The sequence below is a fragment of the Scyliorhinus canicula genome, chromosome 3 (genome assembly GCF_902713615.1).
Source record: "Scyliorhinus canicula chromosome 3, sScyCan1.1, whole genome shotgun sequence".
Lineage (NCBI taxonomy): Eukaryota > Metazoa > Chordata > Chondrichthyes > Carcharhiniformes > Scyliorhinidae > Scyliorhinus > Scyliorhinus canicula.
This window is the reverse complement of record NC_052148.1, coordinates 117,938,267-117,965,277: the sequence shown is the minus strand read 5'-3', so window position 1 is coordinate 117,965,277 and position 27,011 is coordinate 117,938,267. Positions and strand designations below refer to the sequence as shown.

Genomic DNA, 27,011 nt, shown 5'->3' with positions numbered 1-27,011 from the left:
TCAGCGGTCCCATTTCCCTTCCCCCCTTTTGATTTAATTGCTAGCACCCCTGAAGCAGAGTCACTACCCAAGAGAAACCTGTACAAAACACATGGAGGTTGGATTTTACAGGGTCTCCAAATGCCACTGATTACTCCCCGATCCCAGATCCTCCTGGCTGGCCTGTAGTAATTTAATGCTGTGAACAATATGAATTGCTTTCTGTCCCTTGCTCAGCAAGAAGCCCCATCTGACAGAGCTGCTGGGCAGTTGGATGGTCAGCAGCTCTTTAGTCCAGGCACTGCCAGCCATTAGCAGTGGTCACTGCTGAGGCTACAGGCAGTCTCCTCACGCTGAAGATCCCAGGTATATAAGTCCTAGGTCTGGAGGTCTCAGTGGGTGGGATGAAGTGGCGAGGGGGTGGGTTCTGAGTTCACGAGATTGCAGGTGAGGGGTGATAATGGGTGGGGGAGTTTATAACCTGGGGGATACCTTTGCTGGACCCAGGGAGCATGCAAAGGAGCCCACTTTTGCCTGTCACCAGCCTGTGCAGCTAAAGCTGCTGGGCTTACAGCAGGGCGTGGGCCTCCTCTCACCACGGGTAAAATATCTGTGGTGGTGGAATGAGGCCTGAAAGCCGCAACTATTTTGGCATTTAAGGGCCTCAATGGGCCCAAGGGCAGGACAAACAGGAGAGCCCCCTCCAGCCCCACAGCACTCCTGATTGCGGAGCATGACTAAGTCCCCTCCAGTTGGCCTCCCCATCCCAGACTCCCCTAGGTCGCTGCTGATGGTGGAAGTGACCAAACATTTAACCCTATAGTGCCTGTGGAGGCACAGCACCTGCAGATCGCCTGAAGTGTTTTGGCGAGTCTTGAGGCACAGCTTCGAAAATGAGCCTGATCAGATATTTGTGCATATTTCTCCCATCATGTTTGATTTCTATGGTTTGTATTATTGTTTAATCTATTAAAAGCAAATCACTTCCGTGTGCGAGTCTTTTAGCTCAGTTGGCTAGCTGGCTAGAGTGTGTGCCAACGGCATGGGTTCAGTCCCTGTGCCTGCTCTGATAGTTTACGGAAGCCTGCCTCCCCACCTTGCCCCATGCTGTGGCGTGGTGCCCCTCAAGCTGTATAAAATCAATTGTCTCTCTCTAACGGAGAGGCCTATCATCCTCTGTGGACTATGGTTAATTAATTGCTTCATTTGTAAACGCTGTGAACCTGACAAATTGTATTTTTGTGCTGTATACCATTAACAGGCCTGTGATGAGTATATATCTTTTCTGTCCAGTCAAGAGGAAAATACGATGGGCGCAATTCTCCGCACTCATGACGGTGCGGAGAATAGCGGGGGTTGTAAATTTTTACGGCCGCGCTAGTCCGACGCCCTCCCGCTATTCTCCCCCCCCCCCCCCACGCCCAACTCCCGACACGAATCGCTGCCGCCGTTTTTTTACGGCGAGCAGCGATTCTCAGCTGGCCGATGGGCCGAATTCCAAGTCCTTTACGGCCGTTTTTACGAACAGCAAACACACCTGGTCTGGCCGTTCGTAAAAACGGCCGTAAAGTCCCGATCTTGGCAACCATGGCACCGATTGGCACGGCAGTACCACGGCCGTGCCAAGGGTGCCATGGGCCCGCGATCGGTGCCCACCGATCGCGGGCAGCGGGTCCAATTCCCGCACACACTTTGTCCTTCCGCCGCCCCGCTGTATCAATTCGCGGGGCGGCTGAGGGGCATCCCGGCCCGCGCATGCGCGGGTTTCGCGCAAATGCGCGATGACGACATCCGCGCATGCGCGGGTTGGAGTCTTCCAATCCGCGCATGCGCGGCTGACGTCATGCGACGCGTCAGCCGTCGCAAACTCTGGCAAGCGGGCGTAACGAAATTCGTTAAGCCCGCGATGCCGGAGTTCACGGCCGCGGCATACTAGCCCCGACCGGGGACCAGAATCGGTTCCCGGTCGGGGAGGGGGAGGCTGGCGTCAAACCCACCCGGATTTGACGCCAGCCTAACGATTTCTCCGTCTGGGAGAATCGCGCCCGATATATTCCAATTCAATATTATTGCATTTAAAACATTACATGTACACCAGCAGCACTATAAACTAGTGATCCTATTAACACAGGGCTGTACTGTAATGGGCGGGATTTTCTGTACCAGAGATGAAGTGCTCCCGCCAGCAGAGAATCAGGACCGCGTCCCGCTGGCACTAGGAGCGTCACCGAGGTGGTATTCGCAGACCTTTGCTACTGCATAGCAGAGAACATGGCGGTTACCCTGCAGTTACAGGTGTTGGCCACCATTTAGAATGGGCACCCCAATCCCAGCATCCAGAGGCAAGCCCCCCCCCCACAACACAAATGTTAACCCACCCTGCTGAGGAGGGAGCACCCCTAACCATTCAACAAAGTGGGCCATCCTCACCCCACCACAGGATAACAGATCAGCCCCCTCCCCCCACACTATCCATGCATGAGGGAGGCCTGACCCCCTCAGCTCCCCCCTCCCAGCCTCACCATCCTCAGCTAACTCCCCTTCAGCCCCAAATTGCCCAGGACCCCCCACCCCATCTCCCCACCCCCTGGCATTGCCAATGATGCACTGCTCCTGGCACCATGGCTCTGACATCCTGACAGTGACACACTAGCCTGGTCCGCTGGAGCCCAAATGGAATAAGGGATCTTAGCTCATCGCTCATGTGCCCCTCTGCCACTGCCAGGCTGCAGAGGGAGGGACCCCAAGGATCCTGGGTGGTGGGTGGGTTCAGGCTGTGGGTAAGGGGTTGACCCCGGAACCTTCCAGGTACGGGACTTCCATCCCGGGCAAGGGTTCCAGGGACAACCTTTCACATAGATTGGAACTGCCAGAGTACCCAGGTGGCAACAGCATTACCAGGGTATCACCCTGCCCAAAGGGCACGCACCTGAAGGCCTCCACTCCACCTGGAGAAGAGTACTCTTCCACCAGTGCTGAACGGCGCTCGTCCGCGGTCTCCGAGGCAAAGGGGACGAATCCCAAAGTGTCAGGTACTTCGGGAACCTGCACATTAGAGTAAGACAAACTGTCTCGCTCTAAAATGCAAATTTACCAAATATTGAGCCCTCCCACAATGGGCAGGATTAACAGCGCAACGTCTTGTGAGATCGCATTGGATCTTGCGAGGCATTGCAAGCTGGGTGGATCCTGGGAATGGAGTCTCCCAGCTTTTATTGGCCATACTGCATCATGGAGAGCTGCTTTTCCAGTGCAGTGTGGCCATTGGATCGCCCCAAATAGCAAGTAACTTCAAACTAAAGCTTTCATATAATTTTATTACTTTTTACAATGCACATCAAGTTGAATAGCAGTCGATCTCTCGACCTCTTTTGCAACCCCCAAACCTTCCCAAAGCCCTAACCTAAAAGGGGGGATGCAGGCCCCCTCCACCCCACCTCAAATGGGCAGGGCACCCTGCCCTGATCCACGGCATGGGACAAATGCCAGCCTAGCACCTTGGTACTGCCAATGTCAACCTGGAAGTGCCCTTACCAGGTGGCAGTACCACCTGGGCACCGAGGCACTGCCAGCGTATAAGTTCCAGGGTGGCACTGCCAAAGTGCCCAGGTGGCACAAGCAGTACCAGGATGCCACTCTGCCCAGAGGCAACCGCCTCAGGGCCTCCAGTCCTCTGGAAGACCCCCGCAAGTGCCGTTCCATCTGGTAGCAGCACTGAATGGCGCTCACATGAGTCTCCGATGTGAAGGGATTAAATCCCAGTGACTTGGTAGATCAGACGAGCAGATATTAGACTGAGATTAGCTGCCTCACTCTAAATATGCAGTTTGTCAAATACTGATCCCGCCCACAATGGGCGAGATTCAGATTGCGGTGTCTCATGAGATCGCGTTAGGTCTGGGTCGGTCCCAGAAGAGGGAACTACTGGCCACACCGCACCACCGTTCAGGTGCAATGCAATCGGTAGAACGTGCCCTGAGTGTGGTGGCAGGGCACAGAAGTGGGAGTGATTTCTATTGTGGTTGGGAGGAATGGCTGCCTACATGCAATCTTGCGCTGTTCAGCTCATTAAATATGCATTTGCGAGGAGCTGGCAGGTTTTCTTGATGGGGGAAGGCAGCACATTGAACTCTGGGATTGAAGGCCTAGGCGCCATATTGAAGGGCACACAGACAGCCTGCACAATCCCTCCCACCTTTTCCCTGTTAACCCTTCCTCCCTTCAGCAAAGTGCCCTTTTAATAAGCATGCATGACTTGCTAATACATTCAAAGGGGTTTCCCGACACTGTTCTTCAGGAAGGTCGGCCTGCCTTTAACCCATCTTCACAGTCACAAGAAATTAATTCTTAAGGTTCATCCCACTGTGGGGAAACCTCACACCAGACTAAGCTCCCCTGCCCGCCAAATTACCCACTGCTGGGGAAGCCGAAGATTCCCCCCTCAGTTACTGACTTGAAAAGCCACCACTGAAGCCCAGTTTAAGGGAGGTGAAGCTCAGTTCTCAGAGCGAGAAACACAAAAGCTGCCTGACTCCTGTAAAAACCCACTATACAACAATATACATCACATGCTGATATGAATTCTCTCTCGATCCAGTTTGTGCTTCCCTCTCTCCCTCCCCAGTTCCCAGTTTGACATTTCTCTCTCTCTATTTCTCCATATTTATCTCTGCCCCCATTTGTGCTTCTCTCTCCAATCCCCCCATCCTCTGTTTATTTTCACTCCCAATTTGTGTTCCTCTCTCTCCCTCCATTGTTGCTTTTCCAGGACATGTCCGGGGGGGGTTGGGGGGGGGGGGGGGGGGGGGGGTGGCGGCGAGTACAAAGGCAGGAGGAATGAAAACCTGCGCCGTCGACCAATGTGTCAATTTGTAGGTGCTATCCCACCCTGGAACGATTTTCTCAGAGGCAGGTTCAAGGACAGCACTGCTCATAAGTGGGTGGCACGGTGGCAGAGTGTTAGCACTGTTGCTTCACAGCTCCAGGAGCCCAGGTTCGATTCCTGGCTTAGGTCACTGCCTGTGTGGAGTCTGCACATTCTCCCTGTGTCTTTGTGGGTTTCCTCCGGGTGCTCCGGTTTCCTCCCACAAGTCCTGAAAGACATGGGGCGTGATTCTCCGCACTCACGACGGGGCGGAGAATAGTGGGCGGCGCAAATTTTTACGGCGACGCTGGTCCGACGCCCTCCCGCTATTCCCCCCCCCCCCCCCCCCCCCCCCCCCGCACACCCGCCCCCGACACAAATCGCTGCTCGCCGGTTTTTTATGGCGAGCAGCGATTCTCCCCTGGCCGATGGGCCGATTTCCAAGGCCTTTACGGCCGTTTTCACGATTTTTAATACACCTGCTATACCAGTTCGTGAAAACGGCCGCAAAGTGCCGTTCTGCACAACCATGCCACCGATTGGCACGGCCGCACCGCAGTCCGATTCCCGCGCACTCTTTCTTCCTCCGCCGCCCCGCAGGATAAGTCCGCGGGGCGGCTGAGGGGCATTACGGACCGCGCATGCGCGGCTGACGTCATCATATGCGTCAGCCGTCGCTAACTTTGGCACACGGGCTTAGCGATATTCGTTAAGCCCGCGATGCCGGAGTTCACGGGGCCGCGATGCTAGCCCCGACCGGGGAGCAGAATCGGTCCCGGGAGGGGGCGCGGAGGCTGCCGTGAAACATGGCCGGTTTCGTGGCAGCCTTCACGACTCTCCGCCTTTGCGGAGAATCGCGCCCATGCTGTTAGGTAAATTGGATATTCTGAATTCTCCCTCTGTGTACCCGAACAGGCGCTGTAATGTGCCAACTAGCGGCTTTTCACAGTCACTTCAATGCAGTGTTAATGTAAGCCTACTTGTGACAATAAAGATTATTATTATATGTGTGGGTCTGTGCTCACAAGTGGGATGAAATCAGTCATTATTGTAAGCCCCAAACATGTGCATTTTATACCTCATCTGATATTCTTTCCTTGGTGGAAACTGGCGGCCAATCCACCTTTGCTCATTTTGCTTTACTGCTCAAGATGCATTTAATCTCAGAGTGCGGGTGCTTCAAACCTGTTGTTTTTATCAATGTCTATAGGGACGCACTATATGCGTCACTGTATGCACACAATGCTCCTGACTGCCTCATTCACATTGCCATTGAGGCACAGTATTGTAGTGGGTGGAACTATTGTTTGCAGGCAGCATTTCCACATCACAGCTGGTTGATTCTAAATTCTGACACTTGATTTCAAATGGCCTTATGAAACCTTGAAGCTGTACTATGGTTAAAGACATCCAACAATTATGGAGGTTATTTTTTAACTGCAACGTGCTCCAGTATCTAAAAAACGTAAGATGTCTGGTTGATGTAGTAATTGGACTCTGACCATGGTTTATGTATATCTGTATAATACTGTTTGCTCTGTGCACTTAGCATTGAACCTTTGGCAGAACAGCAATTAAAGTGTCTATGATCCTTGTAATTAACAGAGAAGAAAAAACAGGGCAAATTCCAACCATTAAGGAAACTATTCGGTAAAAAACGAAGGAAGGTACCGCCCATAATTCCTGAGAAAGTAAACCTAAAATCCAGTCAATCCACTGGGGATGTTCGAAATGGCATTGGGTCAGCTGATGGGGAACATGAAGATGAATTAAGGTAAAACCTCCTTGAACTACATTTTTCATTGCAATTGAAACAAAGTATAAATGTCCTCTAGTGCAGTAAATCGATGAACCAAAACTCTGATTTGTATTACGTTGTAGACATGGACAAATTGGGTCCATTGCCCTGCCTCTGTGCTGTTTCTTTTGTGTGGTTCTATGATTCTACACAGCGTCAGTTTTGATCATTCATATTGATTGTTGGCTTGAGGAATTGGAATCAATATGAAGTGAAGGGACAGCAAGGGTAATTTAAGGAAAACGATTATCAGCAAACTCAATTACTAACGCTAATTTCCATCATTGGAGTTGGGACTTGGCATCGCTAAAACAGGAATGGACAAACTTGCAGCAAGGAAAGGTGTAACGGCATTCTGAGCTTAACATGTGTCATAGATGCAATATATTCATTTGTGAAGGGAACATGTCATTTTCAGATATTGGTATTATAATACTGAAAGTAACATTTTGAATTGCTCAAAAAGACAAGTTCAGCTCCCAATGGTTTTATGGATTTCAGTTTAACATGGAATCGTAACGCATTGATGTTTATATTGAATTATCATAAAACCTTGTTAATTTGATCATTTTGATCTTCTGCAGCCTCCAGTCTTCCTTCAGATGGTGACTTGGAGCTGCTAAACATTGGATAGCCTCCTACTTACTGAATGTATATAGTACAAGTGCTACACTGTTTTATCAAAACCTAATGATTCATAAGAACATAAGAACTAGGTGCAGGAGTGTTGTGTTGAGCCACTCTCTTGGTCGACTTGCAACACTCTGTGGCTGAGAGCTCAGCGATGCGGATCTGGCCGTCACGGGCACACATCGCCAGCGTCGAGTCCCCGCTGTTCGGCAGGGACTTGGCCTGAAACACATTGCTCTTGTGCCCGCTATCAAATTCGAGGGCAGGCTTCCGGCGGGCCCAGTCCCAGATGACCACCTTGAGGTCGTCGCTGCCACTGGCAAGCCATTTACTGCGACGGTTGAAGTGGAGGGTGTTGACGCAGCCCGTGTGACGCTCCAGGCCATGCTGCAAGCGCAAACGTTCCACAAAGGTGCGGGCACCGCATGCCCGGTACATGAAGGCGCGGGGATCACGCCCAATCTCCCGGCCTCCCAGGGCAGGGGCGGCACACCAGGTGGTCGGGGGCAATGCGGCCACTTCAGAGTGGACCCAACGCTCCAGCGCCGCCTCCTCCTCGGAGTCACGCTCAGGCTCGCCGGGCCGCTTGGGCCCCCGTCTCCGGCGGGCAGGTGTCTCCCTGCAGCCGTCCTCCATCTTGCTCTCGTCCTCCTCCTCATCGTCATCCACGATGGAATAGGTGCCCGTGTCCTCCAGTGAGACAGAGTCTCGCTCATCCGAGCTCTTCTTCTCTGTTCCGCGCCTGCCTTCATCCCCACTGCCTCGACGACCTGCCTCCTCTTCCTCCTCTGCCATCTGCTCATCTCCCGTAAGGCTCAAACTCAAATCCGATGCTTCCACCTCAATGCCGGATGAGGTCTAAAGAGCCTCTTCTGTGTCCTTGGGACTACTGGTTAGACTGCCATGCCGGAAATCAGGTTTCAGATCGAGTTCTCCACTCCTGTCCGCCATCTTGTCAAATGTTTCCAGATGATCCTCAGATTATCAGAGACTGTTTCTGCGTTGACCCCTCCCTGCTCCCGGGCAGACTCCTCTCCCCTTTCCAACCCAGTTACAGTGGATATTTCCCCATTTTGTTTCCTTCTGCCCCTTCCCCAACCCTCTTTCTCCCCCCCCCCCCCCCCCAATTAAAGTTGATCAGGATTGGATGTTGATTAATATGTTTTAGTTGTTTTTTTAAATGTAATGTTTGCTGCCTGGCAGGTTGCTCAGGGTTGGTCAGTAGCAGCAGTTGCTCTTGTTATTGTTATTATTGTTGTCTGCCTGCCCTCCGCCGCCATCTTGCTTTGGGGCTCCGGCTCCTTCCCCTCCCCGCACGGCCGCCCCCCGCCCCTCGCCCAGGCGGCTGTCAATAAAGTTGAGTGACGGCAGCCATTCAGCTCAGATCACCAGGTCTTTTCAGTTTATTGGGTCCACTCATACATGAGACCCTTCTCTGTAACATAGGGCTGGATTTTCCATGAAACCATGGTCTCTGTGTGTGTGGGGGGGGGAGGTGGCAATGAGGCCACTCTAAGACTTAGGTGCGGGCCTAGCCTCCTGGCTGTCAGCTGTGGACTGGCCTCCCAAGCCGTTAGGTGTAAACTGTCTTCTCTGTTTCTGAGGGTTCTGACAATTATACCATTTTCCCATTTGATTTTTCATTTTGTGCATTTGGCTGTCTGTCTCTCTTACAGTCCTTGTCTCTAAAAATTAGCATATGTGTACCTCCACTGATCTCATTTGTCTCGGTAAGCTGCTTAAACTAATAGGCGATTTACACATGATTCCATTTCGATGCCTGCTGATCTCATTACCGGGAAAGTCCACCTCATCATGCCGTTTGAAATCTGGCTACTATTGTCGCTAGGCAGATGTCTACCTGTTACTGGGCAGACCGTATCCTGTCATGCCTTATTAAATTTGTGTTACTGCTGTTACTAGGCAGAACCACGACACGTCCCCGCCCGTTTTGAAAAATGAATTGTCTTAATTTGAAGGATGTTTCATTTTTCAACCCTTTTCTTATTAGTACCATCGGGGCTAGTTTAGCACAGTGGGCTAAATAGCTGGCTTGTAATGCAGAACCAGGCCAGCAGCGCGGGTTCAATTCCCGTACCAGCCTCCCCAAACAGACGCTGGAATGTGGCGACTTGGGGCTTTTCACAGTAACTTCATTGAAGCCTACTTGTGACAAGAAGCGATTATTATTATTATCTTATTAAACACTACAAAATTCAAGTGCATGAATTAACATAGAAGATGCCCCAGAGAATTTACACACACTTTCCTCAAAAGTCTCCTTTATACTGAGGATACAGCATCCGTAATGACTTTTTCTCTCCTGGTCACATTTCATCGGAATAACCGGATGTTCCGGTCTTTGATTTGATTTGATTTGATTTATTATTGTGACATGTATTAGTATACAGTGAAAAGTATTGTTTCTTGCATGCTGTCCAAACAATGCATACTGTATATAGGGAAGGAAGGAGAGACCGCAGAATATAATGTTACAGTTATAGCAAGGTGTAGAGAAAAGATCAACTTGATACGAGGTAGGTCCATTCAAACGTCTGATGGCAGTAGGGCTAAATCTGTAAGTAATTGAATAAGAACATTGTTAGAGAGTTTGAAAGGGTTAGAATTAAGTTTTAGAAGCATGGAACGAGAGTAAAAGATAGAATTAGAGGATATGCTGGGCACAGCTTGCAAAAAGTCGCCTCGCTCTGGCACCATCTTGAATCATCTCCAAATTTCTCCAGAAATTTCAAAGGGTTGTGATCTGTATATATGATTGTCTCTGCTGGGTTGCTTTGATTTGATTTTCTTTGTTTGTGAATGGAGGGAGAGTTAGGAGGGTAGAGGATTTGGGTTTGGAGGGAGGGGAGGGTTGTTGACTTTAATGGAGTTGGTGCGGCGCATTTGGTTAAGGGGGGATGGCGGTACCCACCTTGTGGGCGGGGGCCCTGAGGGTGAGCAAGACACTGGTCTGGAGAAGCCTATTAAAGAGGGGATATGGCTGACTGGGCTGGGTGGGGCGGCTTTATCACTCGGGACATGAAGACGAAGGGGGTGGCGATGTTAGTGAATGAGAGGGTGACCTTTATGGTGGGAAATATTGTGGCGGATCCTGGGGGAGGTTTGTGATGGTGAGCGGGAGATTGGATAGCCGTGCTGGTGAACAAAAATGCCCCAAATTGGGATGATGTAGAATTCATGAAGCAGGATTTTGGCAAAGGTTCCATACTTGGGATATTTGAGGCTCTTAATCAGAAGCTGTACAGTCGGAGCCTCCGGTGGGGGAGAAGAGGACGAGTCGGTTCTTGGACGGGCTGCGGTTTCCGAAGGTGGAGGAGGGGAAGGTACAGAATTTGGGGCGCCGATGGGGCTGAGGGAGGTTGTGGAATGTGTCGGGTCCACCCAGTCGGCAATGGCCCTGGACCCAGATGGGGCCTAGCAGGGTTTTATAAAACGCTTGGTTTGGAATTGAGCCCCCTATTAGTCGAGATGTACAATGAGTTATTGGACAAGGACGCCCCCCCCCCCCCCCCCCCCCCCCCCCCCCCCCCGCCCCTCCCACGCTGGGGATAAGGACCCGAGCAATGTGGGTCGTACTGCCCGATTACGTTGTTGAACATGGATGTGAAAATATTGGGGAAGGGCTGCGGATGCATATAGAGGACTGTGTGTCGGAGGGTGATAGGAGAGGACCAGACCGGGTTTGTGAAGAGGCAGCAGTTGTTAGCTAATATCCTGAGGTTATTGAATATGTTCATGATGCCTCCAGGGAGCCAGGACGTAGATGTGGTAGTGTCGATGGACGCAGAGAAAGCGCGTGACCGGTTGAGTGGCAGTATTTGTTTGAGGTGTTGGGCCGGTTTGGGTTAGGGCAGGATTTCGTATATCGTGTGAAGCTGCTGTGTAAGGCCCCTAAGGTGAATTTTCGGAAGAATAATGTCAGCTATTGGATTACATCGGGCGTGAGGCAGGGGTGTCTGCTCTCCCTGTTGTGATTGAGCTTCAGGGCTTCGGGGAGAAGGGGGTTGGTAATGTGAAGTGGGGAGGGCGTGGAACACCGAGGCTGGGATTCTCCCCTACCCGGCGGGGCGGAGGTCCCGCCGTAGCACCTTTAGGGGCTAGGCCCACGCCGGAGTGATTTCCGCTCCGCCGGCCGGCGCCAAAACTGGCGCCAACGGCCTTTGGTGCCATGCCACCCAGCATCGGGGCTGGCCAAAAGGCCTTCGCCGGTCCATGCATGCGCCGGTGCGTCAGCGGTCGCTGACGTCACCACCGCCGCATGCGCGGTAGGGGGGGGTCTCTTCCGCCTCCGCCATGGTGGAGGCTGTGGCGGCGGCCACAGGTTGCCACATGGCACAGGTCCGCCCGCCGATCGGTGGGCCCTGATCACGGGCCAGGCCACTGTGGGGGCACCTCCTGGGGTCTGATCGCCCCGCGCCCCCCCAGGACCCCGGGGGCCCGCTCGCGCAGCCAATCCCGCCAGCACCAGAGATGCTCCAATTCCCGCCGGCGGGAGAGGCCTGTCAGCGGCGGGACTTCGGCCCATTGCAGGCCGGAGAATCGCCGCGGGGGGCACGCCGATCGGCACGGGGGGCACGGCAATCGGCGGGGTGTGATTACCGCTCCCGCCGATTCCCAGGTGACGGAGAATTCCGGCCATGGCGGGGATGGGATTTACGCCGGCCCCGGGCGATTCCCTGACCCTGCGGGGGTCGGAGAATTCCGCCCCAAGTCTCTTTGTACACGGATGATCTCCTGTTATATATTTCAAACCCGGTGGAAAAGTTGCGATAGGGTTATGGGGATCTTGTGGGAGTTTAGTCTGTTCTAGGGGTATAAGGTCAACATGGGGAAGAGCGAGGTGTTTCCGATCAACACACAGGGGCAGGGGAGGAGTCTGTGGAGGCTGCTGTTACAGCTGGTAGGGGCAAGCTTTCGGTCTGGGAGTGTAAGTGGCACAGATCTGGGCGCAGCTGCACAAGTTGAACTTGTTGAATTTGGTTGTGGAAATGAAGGAGGATTTTAAGAGGTGGGATGTTTTGCCATTATCATTAGCTGGGAGGATCCAGATGGTAAAGATGACGGTGTTGCCAAAGTTTTTGTTCACTTTCCAGAACTTTCCGATGCTGACATCTCCCTCTGAATGTCCCGGCCGCTCCCTATCGTCTCCGTCAGCTCCGGGTAACTCTATTCCAGGGGTGCAACCTCAGGCTGGTACCCAGCTGGGTCAGGGATCCAGCAGACCTCCGACTGCTGTCCCGCCTGGTGGTTCCTGCCTCCATCAGATGTACATCAGCCGCAGTGTGGTGCTCAGCAGATCGTGTTCCAAAAGCCTGATCACTAACATTTTCCACCGAGGTGTGTATATCTGTGCTGGTGGAGGGTGGGGATGACAACTATGCCGTGATTACAACAGTTGCATCCTCGGAGCTCTCCTCCAAGGTGTTCTCCTCGGGGTCAGGGGAGGGTGCCGCCTGGAGTGGGCTGCCGCCGTCGGCTGCTAGACCTGTGGGAGAATGGACATGTGGCCAGTGAGAGGGATGATCCATCAGTAAGTCAATCACTACTCACGTTTGACAGGTCCTCCGGGGGAGCCTGGTGGTCCTCACCTCTGTGCTGTCCACCAGCCTCCGCATGGATGACCGATCTGTCTTAGGCCACCCTGGTTACCTCCAGGACACACTGCTGAAGGAGGCGAGGATTCTCAGGTCCGGCACCCCATCGCCAGTCTGGGCCTCTCCCGTCAATTATGGGAGACCTTTTCCTGAGGAAACACAGAGAGGGCCGTTAGCCACACATGTGGTTCACAGTTGTGGGTGGGGGGGGGGGTGAAGGGACGGTTGAAGGGGTGTGGTGGGAGTGCTGAAGGGGGAAGGGGATGGAGGGAGGATTGGGGGTTCCCTGTGGGGATGCTCCCTTGGCAGGTTGAGGGGTGGGGGGTTGGCGTCTACTCACTCGTGCTGCCCGGTGTAGGTAGTTGACCATCTTATGACACTGGAGGCCAGTCCTCCTGGTCACACTGCCCGAGCCAACAGCTGCCGCCACCTCTTCCCAGGCAGCACTGGCTGCCTTTTAGCTCAACCTCTGGGGCCTCGGGGGAACAGGACATATCTCCTGGCTTCCACCACATCCAGGTGCCTCCCCAGGTCATCATCCCCGAATCTTGGGGCTGGTCTCCTGGGCGCCATTATTAAGTGCTGGCTGGGGTTGGCTGAGCAAGTGCAGCTTTAGTGCTGCTTGAGCTTGTTAGGGGGGGCTGGCGAATCAGCTGGCGAGCCGGCATTCAGGGCGGGAAGCCCATGAGACCTCGTTAAGTGGACCAATTAACGTTGAGTAGTGTTGCCGGCCTCGCTGGGCCTAGCGCCGGGAAACAGGCGGCAATTGCCGCTCGCTACAACACGTGGAAAGCTTTCCAGAGAATCTCATATTGTTTGATTGGAACGGTTTCCCCCACATCTACGTCATGAGTCACTAACCCTGTTCTACCTAGGTTATAATAGAACAGTACAGCACAGAACAGGCCCTTCGGCCCTCAATGTTGTGCCGAGCCATGATCACCCTACTCAAACCCACGTATCCACCCTATACCCGTAACCCAACAAACCCCCCCTTAACCTTACTTTTATTAGGACACTACGGGCAATTTAGCATGGCCAATCCACCTAACCCGCACATCTTTGGACTGTGGGAGGAAACCGGAGCACCCGGAGGAAACCCACGCACACAGGGGGAGGACGTGCAGACTCCACACAGACAGTGACCCAGCCGGGAATCGAACCTGGGACCCTGGAGCTGTGAAGCATTTATGCTAACCACCATGCTACCCTGCTGCCCCTAATAATATTCTTTATTAGTGTCACAAGTAGTCGTACATTAACACTGCAATCCCCTAGTCGCCACACTCCAGAGAATTCAGAATTCACCTAACAGCACGTCTTTTGGGACTTATGGGAGGAAACCGGAGCACCCGGAGGAAACCCACGCAGACACGGGGAGAATGTGCATACTCTGCAGAGTGACCCAAGCCGGGAATTGAACCCAGGTCCCTGGTACCATGAAGCAACAATGATAACCACTGTGCTTATTCACCCAATCACATTTATAGGACTGCAGTAACGCTGCCAGTTCGCTCTGGCTGTTATCTGAGAGATGACTTCATCACTGATTTAAATTTTCTCACGCTTCCTCATTGCTTAAATTATAAGGAGTCACTGTCAAAATTTAACCCCTTGTCTTCCTCCTGCTTCATTACTAACAAGACTTCCTGCTTGTTCTCATCTCCCCTAACCCAATACTTCTTCAACATGTTCACATGACGCACCCTGTGTGATTTGCACCTATCTAGGGTGCGTTACTGCGCTCAATATCCTTTCATGGTGATATGGCCCACTGAATCTAGCTTTCAGGTGCTCCCTGACACAGGTAAAACACAAGCATTCTCACTCCTGTGGTAAAACTGTAAGTCTGGGCATTGCCTATCAACCCTGGCTTTCATTCCACGCTGGGCCATCTTTGAATCTTTTCTTGTCACCTCACAGGCCACATTGAGTCATTCCCTGAAATTTGGGAAGTTAGACTTGATTCAGCAGACTCGAGTTAAAGCCCGCTGAATGACACGGTTAATGGGATGTTTTGCCGCCTGCAGCACCGAGAAAGGTGCCACTATTCAATGGCACTTTGCCGTTCTTTTTGCCTTCGGCGAGGAACTCCCCATTGAGGCCACTCTTTAAGTCATTTCCGGCACCGACGAGCCAAGCTCGCCTCTGTAGGAAGACTACTCGTGGATCAGGGCGCAGTTTTTAAAGGCAGCCCCAATCTTTTGACCCCCCCTCTGTGTCACAATATACATCCAGGTATATGATGGTGTGCAGACAGGGAGTGACTGACACACAGGATGACCCGTAAGCACACAGAACAGAGCAGCCAATCACCAGACAGAACACGACCACTATAAAGCCAGAGGGCACCAGTTTTCCCGCTCTCTTGGGATCTAGCCTCTGAGACAGTCAGAGCTCATGAGCTAGCCAGTGCAAACACCATGTGGTAGCTAGTAAGTCTGGTCAGGCTAGTATCAGGTTTCCAGTCAAGTCAGCATAGTGTCAACCCACAGTTAAACATGTATAGTAGTTAAGACGTTAAATAAAATCGAGTTGCACCTTATCAGGTGTTGGAGGACTGTCTCTCGCTACACTGCATCAAGTGCAGTCCACATCGACCCAGCCTGCCCAGCACATCACTCTGAACCCCCAACGCGGCCTCAGGACCCCCCTGCTTCACCAAACCTACCTCATCAGGGTGGCATTGCCACGTGCCCAAATGACAGTGCCAAGGTGCTTGGCTGGCAGTGCCTGGGTGCCAAGGGAAGTCCCATGGTGCCATCCTGCACAGTCCCTGACTACCCAGGGCCCTCAACCCACCAGTGAGACCCCCCCCCCCCAATGTTCCATCAGAACTAGTTCACAACTTTGTGAACCAATACCAAACAACTCCCGGTTGGAGGCCTTGTTGGCAAGGCCGGTGAATCGTGGGCCCCGGGTGAATTTGGCGGTGAATATTTAAATGAGCTTAATGTCATTCAAATTTCACATCTGCAGCTCTTACTGAGTGTGGACCCAGATTGCGACGTCTCGCAAGATTCCATTGTAACTCGTGAGACGTTTCGAGTGTTTTGATTCACAATGGAGGCCTCTCGTGAGATTCAACGACATTGTCCCACACTAAGTCAGGCGCCAAAAGGCCGCTGAATCGTGCCCACACTCTGGTAAGGTAGTCTCAGACTTGGTATTTAGTAACTTTTCACAAATTAATTTCAATGCTCCTCTGACCTCATGCCCATAGACCAATTCAAAAGGACTAAATCTGGTAAACGTATTTGGTGCATCCCTAATCACAAATAATGAAAATGGAATCTCTTTGTCCCAATCATGAGGGTTGTCATGGCGATAAGCTCTCATCGTGGTTTTCAAAATTTGGTGCCACCTCTCTGCTGCTCGCTGGGACTTTGGATGATTGACTGATGATTTGCACTGTTTAATCTCCAGGCTATTCATGACACCTTTGAATAGTCCGGATATAAAATTTGACCCTTGGTCTGATTATATCTCCTTTGGTAAGCCATATTTAGTAAAGAATTTGGTTAACTACTCTACTACTCTCCTAGCGGTAATAGTTCTTAAGGGTGTGGATTCAGGGAATCAGGGTGATATATCCATGATAGTTAGCAAATATTGATTCGCACTTCATGCTCTCGGCAATGGCCCTACGTAGTCGATCAGGACCTGGTAAAAGGTTCTTAAAACTCTGGGGTATGAATCAGAGGTGCTAGCTTGATTACCGCTTGTTGTTTCCCTAATACCTGACCGAGGTAACAGGTTAGACTAAAAGTGACTATACCCTTGTGTAGTCTGGGACAATAAAACTGTCTTTGGATTTTGGCTTGGGTTTTCTTTATTCCGAGATGTCCCCCTAATGGAATCTCGTGAGTTTTTCTTAAAATCTCCTTATAGTCGGAAGGTAATACAGTTTGCTGTACATTTGCCCATTTGTCCTCTGCACCAGCATGTGATAGTCGCTACTTTCTCATGAATATGTTCTCCTGTACATACTAACACTCGGGAATGTAATGAGATTTCAATGCTGAATACGTTGTTCGATAAAGTTGTTTTAATTTAGAGTCACTGTTACTGCAATTCAATCAACCTCTTTGAGTTGAACACACTAGTCTCCTCTGTGTCTATCTCATTCGCATTTAGCTTACTTAAGATGGCATCAGATAACGTGACCTCATGAGTCTCACCTTAGGCTCGCCACTCCTCCCTCTTTTATCTTAGTTTATGAGCCTGTGATCGCATCACCACGCAATGCAGAATATCTACAGAGATCCATTTGGAATTTCTCTATGATGGAATTCTCTATTGACTGAATGGGGGAAGTGATAAGGAGGAAGGTGAGTAGTGGTTAACACCGTTGCTTCACAGCGCTAAAATCCCAGGTTTGATTTCCAGCTTGGGTCACTGTCTGCAGAGTCTGCACGTTCTCCCTGTGTCTGTGTGGGTTTCTTCCGGGTGCTCCGGTTTCCTTCCACAAGTCCCAAAAGACGCACTGTTAGGAAACTTGGACATTCTGAATTCTCCCTCTGTGACAGGGTGGATGTGGAGAGAATGCTTCCTCTTGTGGGAGAATCTAGAACTAGTGGTTACTGTTTAAAAATACAGGCCGCCCATTTGAAACAGATATGAGGAATTATCTTCCTGCGAAGGTGGTGGAGGAAGTCTTTGAACATTTTTAAGGCAGCGCTAGATAGATTCTTGATAAACACGGAGTGAAAGGTTATCGGGAGTAGGCAAGAATGTGTAGTTGAAGTTAAAATCAGATCAGCCAAGATCTTATTGAATAGTTGCATAGGCTCAAAGAGCCAAGTGGTCTACCTCTGCTTCTAATTTGTACGTACTATGTTCGTGTGTATGGCATCTGCTCTGTATTGGCATCTGCTCTGTATTTAAACAATGTTTAGCCAATATGATTCATAAACATGTCACAAGCATATTTTGCAAATACATTCCTTTCTAGCTATGGAATTATACTACAGAGCAATGTCACAAAATCAGAATGCATCAGCCTGTGGCATTAAAATGCTTAAATGCATGTATTCATTCCTGAGGAACAAAGTTGAAAATGCTTTTTTATTATGGACAGTATTTTAATTAAAACGAATACAATTTTGATGCCATATATGGTTTGTTTTCAATTCTGCAGACAAATGATAGAATTTACAGTGCAGAAGGAGGCCATTCGGCCCATCGAGTCTGCACTGCTCTTGGAAAGAGCATCCTACCCAAGGTCAACTCCTCCACCCTATCCCCATAACCCAGTAACCCCACCCAAAACTAAGGGCAATTTTGGACACTAAGGGCAATTTATCATAGCCAATCCACCTAACCTGCACATCTTTGGACTGTGGGAGGAAACCGGAGCACCCGGAGGAAACCCATGCAGACACAGGGAGGATGTGCAGACTCTGCAGAGACAGTGACCCAAGCCGGAATCGAACCTGGGATCCTGGAGCTGTGAAGCAATTGTGCTATCCACAATGCTACCGTGCTGTCCATCATATTTTGTCATCATAATGGTCGACTCAGTTGAATCTGGGGTAAATTGGTTCTATGGTCTGAAATAATGGATTTCTAATTAAGGGGAAAATGTTTCCCTCAGTTTAATATCGGGGTGTCTATAGGACAAATGACAATACAATTTAAAATCCAAATTTCAATGGAAAAATGTTTTTATCTGACAGAATTGACTGATATTGGAAGGCCCCTATGTAATTTAATAACTTGGTGTGCTCTTGCAGTTGACTCATTTTGGCTGATATTTTATACAACATATAATGTAATATATAGTATACAAATAGGCAACACTGAGAATCTGGGTGGAGGAATGGAAAATTTCAAGCACTGTTAAAATGAAAGAAGCTGCTCTATGAGACAGTATGCTCCCTCTCCACCCCATAATTCTCAGTGCTGTTCTGAAGACTTAAATTGGGAGATATCCATGGAAAATATTAAAATTAGACCATAAAAGACGTAGATCATAGAATTTACAGTGCAGAAAGAGGCCATTCAGCCCATCGAGTCTGCACCAGCCCTTGTAAAGAGCACCCTACTTAAGCCCATGCCTCCACCCTATCCCCTTAACCCAGTAACCCCAGTAAAGATAAATAATTTCTCTTTAAAGGCAAAAGTGATATTTCTGACTATATTTTTCCATGCAGTATTTCCCTTGAGCTTCCCTTTATTTTCAAAACTAGCCATTGCATTTACAAAATCAATGCCCTTCTTTAAAATAAAAGCAAATTACTGCGGATGCTGGAATCTGAAACGAAAGAGAAATGCTGGAAAATCTCAGCAAGTCTGGCAGCATCTGTAGGGAGAGAAAAGAGCTAACGTTTTGAGTCCAATGGCTTTGACAAAGAGTGATTGAACTCGAAAAGGTAGATCTTTTCTCTCCCTGCAGATGCTGCCAGACTTGCTGAGATTTTCCAACATTTTCTCTTTTATTTCAATGCCCCTCTTTCCTCTTTTTTCTTTATTCATTTATGAGATGTGGGTATCGCTGGTTAGGCCAGCATTTATTGCTCATCCCTAGTTGCCCTTCAGAAGGTGGTGGTGAGCTGCCTTCTTGAATCGCTGCAAATAAGGGCATGGCAGATGTTTATGACACATACAGAATCAGATTGCTTTATTGAAATGCAAAGCATGTTTCCGAAATGGGGTTTCCCAAACTTGGCTTGGATCGAGTGTCCAAAAATAAAAATCATAGAGGTAACTATCTAAAGAGCTGCAATGACTGCAACCGAAAGATGTGCAGGGTAATGGATTGGTCATGCTAAATTGTCCCTTGATTGGAAAAAAAAATTGGACACTTTGGGCGTGATTCTCCAAGCACCGTGCCGGGCCGGAGAATCGCAGCAACCGTGCCACAATGCCCTGACGCCAGCGCACGATTCTCTGAGGTGCGGAGAATCGGCGCCATTTGCGCCGCCGCATTTGACGCGCCGCCAGCCCCGAGCTGCTGGAATCGGCGGGGCCTCCGGCCCGGATGGGAAAAGCTGCCACGCGGATACGGCAGAGTTCCACCGGCAGAGTTCACCTCTGGTCGCTGCCGGTGGGAACTCTGCACAAAGGGTCGGGGGCAGCCTGTGGGGCAGGGAAAAGCGCTCCTTCACCGGGGGGGGGGGGGTCCTCCGATGGGGTCTGGCCCACAATCGGGGCCCACCAATCAGTGGGCTGGCCTCTGCCCCCCAGGCCTACTTTGTTGCGTGGCTGGCCCCTGAACCCCGACGCCATGTTGAGTCGGGGCCAGCACGCTGAAGAACTCCCCTGCGCAAGCGCAGGTTGGCGCGACCCAACTGCACATGCGCAGGTTGGCACAGCGCCCATTTGGCGCCGGGAAGGGAGGCTGGAGCGCCATGCTGGCCCCCTGTGGGGGACAGAATCGGTCTTCACCGTGCCGTTTCGTGCCGTCGAGAACGCCACTTGTCTCCATTTTGGCGCCCCCTTTAAATTTTTTTTTTAATGAAAAATTAGCAATTTAACCTTTCATAAATGTTTTCCATACGTTATTTTCAGCTCACTTGGCTAGGCAGCTGATTTGTTTTGCAGAGGGAGGCCAACAGCGTGGGTTCAATTCCCACCCCGGCTGAAGTTATTCATGAATCTTGCCCCTCACCTGAGGTGTGATGACCCTCAGGTTAAATTACCACCAGTCAACTCTCTCCCTCAAAGGGGAAAGCAGCCTATGGTCATCTGGGACTATGGCGACTTTATTTTTGTAATCTGTATGTTGATGGGGTTTATATTTAAATAGGTGGGTATAAGGCATAGCTCTATATCAACACTCTTCAATTTTTAAACATGATCAAAATTCAATTAATTTGGTGTGTCAGTATAATGGATTGGTATTTGTGTTTTCATCTCTAGGGTTGAGTTTGGAACTATTTTAGTCTTATAAACGCTGAAGAATAGTGTTCTTTTTCATCATGTGATTTAATTCCCCACCTTTTCATTAGGGAGAACAGTCTGAGAAGAGGAGAGGTTTGTCCATAAATGTCAACGTCTTAGTCAAGGATGAGACTGAAAAAATTTTTTTAACTGTTGTCGAGCAACTTGACACAAAATCCTCCAAGGTCCCGTGAACTCGCCACAACACTCCCTCACCTCCTGAGAGTTGCCGTATGAATAAAAATCTCTGTCTCTTGCAGCAATCTCAAGCAATATAAATTAGAATTGATATTCTGTATTGCAATTTAACACCCCAAACCTCGGCTAGAAATCCCCAGTTGTGGTATTTCAGAAAAGCACTGTTTCATGTGTATGATTTACATCTGCTTTGGAAAAATAAGTTCCTCAATGACTGAAATTGTTTCAACTAACACACAACTCCCCCCTCACCCAACACCACCTATCCATACATTCTTCAAGCAGATGTTACCCTGATCCCCTCTTACTCTCTTCTGAAGGCTGCATGATTCCAGAAGTGCTGGCAATCTTCAAATAACTCATTCAGGTTGACTTTCTTCATATGTAAGTTTGGACAGGTTATTGAACTAGAGGTAGAATGAAGCCTAACCCACCCATAGTTCACGTACCCCAACGGTGATCACCTTCATGACCAAGACAAGACCGAACGCCTGAAGAAAGTTGATGAACAAGACCTAGCTAGTCCATTAATAGGACTTAAAAATATATAGATGTGGATATACTCATCTAAAAATAAACCCATACATGTACATATTCACAAAATATCACAGAATTCATAGAACATTAGAATTTACAGTGTAGAAAGAGGCCATTCGGCATATTGAGTCTGCACCGGCCCTTGGAAAAACCACCCTACCCAAGCCCGCACCTCCACCCTATCCCCACACCTCTACCCTGTGCCCGTAACCCCACCTAACCTTTTTTTTGGACACTAAGGGCAATTTAGCATGGCCAATCCACCTAACCTGCACATCTTTGGACTGTGGGAGTAAACCAGAGCCCCCGGAGAAAACCCACGCAGACACTGGGAGAACGTGCAGACTCCGCACAGACAGTGACTCAAGCCGGGAATCGAACCTGGGACCCTGGAGATGCGAAACAACTGTGCTAACCACTGTGCTACTGTGAAGCCCCAGATATTTGTGACTGTACACTTTGGTAAAATATGGATTCAAAAATACTTTTGAGAATTCGTTTTAAAATGTGGATTTGTATGCTAAAAATAAAATGAAAATGCCAGAGGCACCTGTTACAGGTTTTTATTGCACCTGTTTAATACTAGTACAAATTAAGCAAGGTATTAATGCAATTTTACCTCGTAACCTATTCATCAAATGTTGACAGGTCTGCTAATACTAGCATGGGAGCCAGGGCATTGTCACATGACAGTGTTTTTATCCCAGAGGGCTCAGCAGGTGATGGAGCAAGGACAGAAGTGACCTTCCAGGAAAACCTTCCAGGAAAGATACAAACTCTTCAGGTGAGAGGTGTTACAACAATTTGGTGATATCAACACAGCTTTGACTGGAAGATTGCAGTGTGGGCCGCGTGACTCTGACCTCAGTCAATGCTTGCAGTTATTGGTTTAGTATATATAATGATTGCCTCAAGGCGAACTCAAGGTGAGATGGCTCAATCCCTTTTACAGGAAATAATTATAATCCTCTCACTTTTAAGGAGTTAGAAAGTATCTATAGGTAATAGCATTGAATGAAATAGATCTGTAAAGTGGCCATTCGCTGCTACATTCAGATTCTCACTTCTAATCTAAGACATGCTCATTACTGTTACAAATTATACACATGAGGCCACGTTGTTCTTTTTTTAATTGCTTTGCTACTTCTGGCGAGGTCATTTGTCAGCAGATAAGCAGCTGGGTGGAGCAGCGAGTTACTACCTGTCTGAGGTTTGGCGTGAATCGAGTACAGGCTAATAGGGTGAAAATCTCATTGTGTAGCTATAAGGATCTCACACAAAACATATTTAGGCAGTCTTGCCTTAATTTGTGGTGTAGGACCTTACTTAACTTGGAATTTGTTTTCATCCCATATGTCAACACTGACTTTGAGCCCAAGCCCCGGAGTTGAAGAACCCGCGTGGATCCATTGTGCTACCTAATCAACCACAATGCCAAATACGAAATCTCCACAATTTTCTGTCCCTGGGTAACAGAAATATTTGCATTTAACTGCTTTGTTTCATTTTGGCGACAATAACCCATACTTAAGTCGAGTTTTGGGCATCCCAATACTACTTTAACATGCACATCTGCTTCCGTGAACCATGGGTGTGCACATTAGAACCCATCCCAGCCATTTCCACTCCCCCACCCCACCCCATCCCCATTTAAAGTGGTAAGGGCTGAGTTTGTCACAGAAATCGGTGCGATTCACACCGGCTCTTCTGGCACGATACCCATCGACAGTTTTTTGGAGGGGATCGTGATTTGCAATGGCATTGAGAGTGACAGTGCTAAAACATGGCGACAAACCTGGCTTCACAGAGATTGAGGCGAGATTTTTAACGCAGCAGCAAAGTGACAGTAAAGACCCCCTCCCCCAACATCGCCAGCACCGGGTATCTAGTGCCCATCCTGACTGCCATCCACGCTCACATTAACCCTATCAGCTTAAAGCCAATTTTGAATATGTTAATACTGCTTAATGCAGTTTTAATATGCTAATCTGGTTCGCATCCTCTTTGGGCGTGACCCAGATCACGCCAGCCGCAGCGGGCTGGGTCCTCCGTTTCTGAGACTAACTGTTGACGCCAATGAAGCCCCCTGGCCAGCGGCACAACGGTCAGCAAACTATGGGGATGTTGGACATTTTCCATACCCCCTCTCCCTCTATTTCACGACTTTAAAAGCACAAGTGAACCACGCCGTCGGGAACTTGGCCCATCGGAGGTGGAGAATCGCGGAGGCCCTGGAGACTACTGGGTTTGTCCTGCTAATGATATGTAAATATGCCTACTGCATGTGCGGAGTGAAACACATTGACGCCATCTTCAAGGTAACGGAGAATCGCGATTTGGCGTTAAATAGGTGCCTCCCGTGATTTTGGCATCGGAAGCTATTCTCCGCCAAATCGCATTTCCCGATTTTGGCATCAGCTAACAGAGAATCCCGCCCCAGGACTCCCACTGTTCTGCCAACATAGTGGATTTGCTCCAGTTGCAATGCAGCTGGAAAATTGCCCCTTAGAAATGTTCTTACACACTTTTCAGAACAAGTGTGTCACATTTGCCTGTTTCCAATCCTCTGGCACCTCCCCCATATGGAGAAAAGTTTGGAAGATCATGGTGAGTCCTGCCACTACCTCTAACCACATTTTCCTTCGCAGCCTGGGATGCAAGTCATATTTACCCACTCTGAGGTCAACTTTACACTGCATCATGCTAATGCTTTTCATCCCATCCATTACCTCTACCATCTCTGCTTCCACTGATGTGTCCTCTTCCTCAGTAAACACCAATGTAAACTACTCATGAACTATTCTAGATAAAAGCAAATTACTGCAGATGCTGGAATCTGAAACAAAAACAGAAAATACTGGACAATCACAGAGATCTGACACCATCTGTGGAGAGAGAAGGGAGCTGACGTTTTGAGTTCAGATGGCTCTTTGTCAAAGATGGAGAGAACTGGAAATAGGGTCAGATTTCTGCTGTTGTGGGGGGGGACGTGGACAGAAAGACAGAATGAATGAAAGTGGGGAGTGTTAAGGCAAAGAAGGGTGCTGATAGTGACACATAAAGAGATTAGAACGTGTGAATGACATTAAATATTTTTTTCTTAAGTATTTTTATTGCCTTTTGCCAATTTTAACAGTTTAACAATTAGACTTAAAGAACACATACTATTTACAGAATAGTAAGTTTCTTATGTACAATTTTACACGCACCCCTTTTATCAGCCCTCACCGCATCAACCCCCCCCCCCTCCCTGTTGATCGTCGGGCTCCATCCTGGCCCCATCTTTCATCCTGGGTGTTGTATTGTTATAATTATTTTCTTCATGTTGTGATTTTTGCTGTTACCCCTGTGGCTTCACTGGGTGAGAGGGGACGGGGGCTCTCTACCCCCTCCCCCATCACTCTTTTGACATTAAGTATTCTAGTCTTATCCTGCACCTCTAAGCATATGTCACCTTCTTTGTCCCTCATAAGATCCACCTACTTCTTACTCCCCACTTACTATTTACATGCCAATAGAAGATTTTTGGGCTTCCTATTATGTTAACTGCAATTCCATTCGCATATTCTCTCTTTTTCAGTCTTCTTTCCCTCTTTTCTTAATTATCATAGAATCATAGTATGGTTACAACATAGAAAGAGACCATTCAGTCAATCATGTCAGTGCCAGTTCTTTGTGAGAGCAACTCAGCTAATCCCACTTCCTTGCATTTTTTGCTGTAACCCTGCTAATCTTTTCTGTTCAGATAATTATTCAATTTCCTCTCGAAAGCCAGAATTAAATCTCCTTCCCAATACTCTTAGGCAGTGCATTTCAGATTGGAACCATCTGCAGAGTAAAAAAGAAATTGTTCCTCGTGTCACCTCAGCTTCTTTAGCCAATCACTTTAAATCAATGTGCTCTGCTTCTCGGTCCTTGCACCAAAAGAAACAGTTCCTCCCTATCTACTCTGTCCAGACATAATTTTAAACACTTCTATCATATCTCCTTTTAACCTTCTCTTCTCTGAAGACAACAGTCCCAGCTTTGCCAATCTGTGCACGTAACTGAAGTCTCTCATCCCCGGAACCATTCTTGTAAATCTTTTCTGTACCCTCTCCAATCCCTCACATCCTTTCTAAAGTGCGGTGCCAAAAATTAAACACAGTACTCCAGTTGAGATAGAGCCAGCATTTTTCTAAAGGTTCGCCTTCCTTGCTTTTGCACTGTATGTCTCTATTTTAAAAGCCTAACTTACTGTATTTGGTCTGTTTCTCGCTTGACATGAAAGGTAGGTCATCATCATATTCACTATCACCCTCATCATCTAAAGAGCCCTAGTTTTGTTTTCCCCTACCTTTTGCCCTTGCTGGAATATACTTATGCTGCAGCTGAAACATCTCTTTCTTAAAGATCATTCATTTGTTCTGTTACAGTGTTTCATATCAGCCTATGGTACCATTTTAACATGGATACATCCCATCTTATTCCAGTGAAGTTAGCCATCTTCCAATTTATAAATTCTGCTTTAGATTGCATTGTTCCTTGCTCTTTTCCATTACTCATTATATATTGATCACTCTTACCCCACTGTTTCCCCACTGATACTTGATCCGCTTGATTCACTTCATTTCCCAGTTCCAGATCTTGCAATATTTTCTAGTTAGCCCGAGAATATACTGATCAAGGAAATTCTCCGAAACACATTTCAGAAATGTCTCCCCTCCTTTATTCTATGTCTCCCCTCATAATCTTACACATCTTAATCAGATCCTCCTTCAGCCTTCTTTGCTCCAAGGGAGACAACCCCAGCCTATCCAGTCTCTCTTCATAGCTGAAATGCTTCAGCCCAGGCAACGTCCCGGTGAATCTCCTCTGCACCCTCTCTTGTGCATTCACTTCCTCCCTGGTGGTGACCAGAACTGCACACAATATTACAGATGTGGCCAAATCAGTATGTTATACAGCTCCGTCTGCTCTTATATTCTATGCCTCAGTTAATATAGGCAGGCATCCCATGTGTCTTCTTTGCCACCTTATCTATCTGTCCTGCTGTCTTCAGGGATTTCTGGACATGTGCACCAAGGTCCTTCTGATTCTCTGTATTTCCAAGGGTCCTACCATTCATTGTATAGGCGATGGGAAACCCCCATGGGTCCAGCTGGGTGCCAGCCTGGCATTGCCAGGGTGTCCAGGTGGCACTGCCAGGCTGAAAGGGGTACTGCCAGGGTGTCAGGATGACGGTGCCAAGGTGGCACTTTGCCTGAGACAGGGATCGGGCCCGGGGGTGCCCTGCTCTTAGGAGATGGGATGCACGGGGGCTCAAGGACCCCCAACAGGTACGTTGGGGCATTGGGGGTTGGATTGGGGAACCGAGAGATTGGGTGCCATTTAAAAATGATGCCCCGATCTCTTCCTGTGCTAATGAGCGGAGCTCCTCAGTGCTGGAAATGCAGGTAAGGGCTGGGAAAGACCCCGCTAAACCAGCCCACATCGGGACTCACTTTTTTTGTTAAATTCCACCCAT

The 27,011-nt window shown here is 49.1% G+C and overlaps 1 protein-coding gene across 11 annotated transcripts in view; it reads left to right on the top strand.

Annotated features, from left to right (window-relative positions):
* cracd (capping protein inhibiting regulator of actin dynamics) overlaps positions 1-27,011 on the top strand; it is a 343,220-nt gene that overhangs the window by 219,660 nt on the left and 96,549 nt on the right. For 7 of the 11 annotated variants that reach the window (XM_038791140.1, XM_038791139.1, XM_038791141.1 and 4 more), the window contains 2 exons: positions 6,449-6,617; positions 22,154-22,289. The exons of 1 other annotated variant lie outside the window; for it this stretch is intronic. In XM_038791140.1, the coding sequence (XP_038647068.1) occupies positions 22,170-22,289 (120 nt within the window). In that variant the 5' untranslated portion in view covers positions 6,449-6,617; positions 22,154-22,169. Of the gene's footprint in view, positions 1-6,448; positions 6,618-17,052; positions 17,218-22,153; positions 22,290-27,011 lie in introns of those variants that run through there. 3 more of the 11 variants (XM_038791143.1, XM_038791142.1, XM_038791144.1) reach the window with 3 other exon arrangements.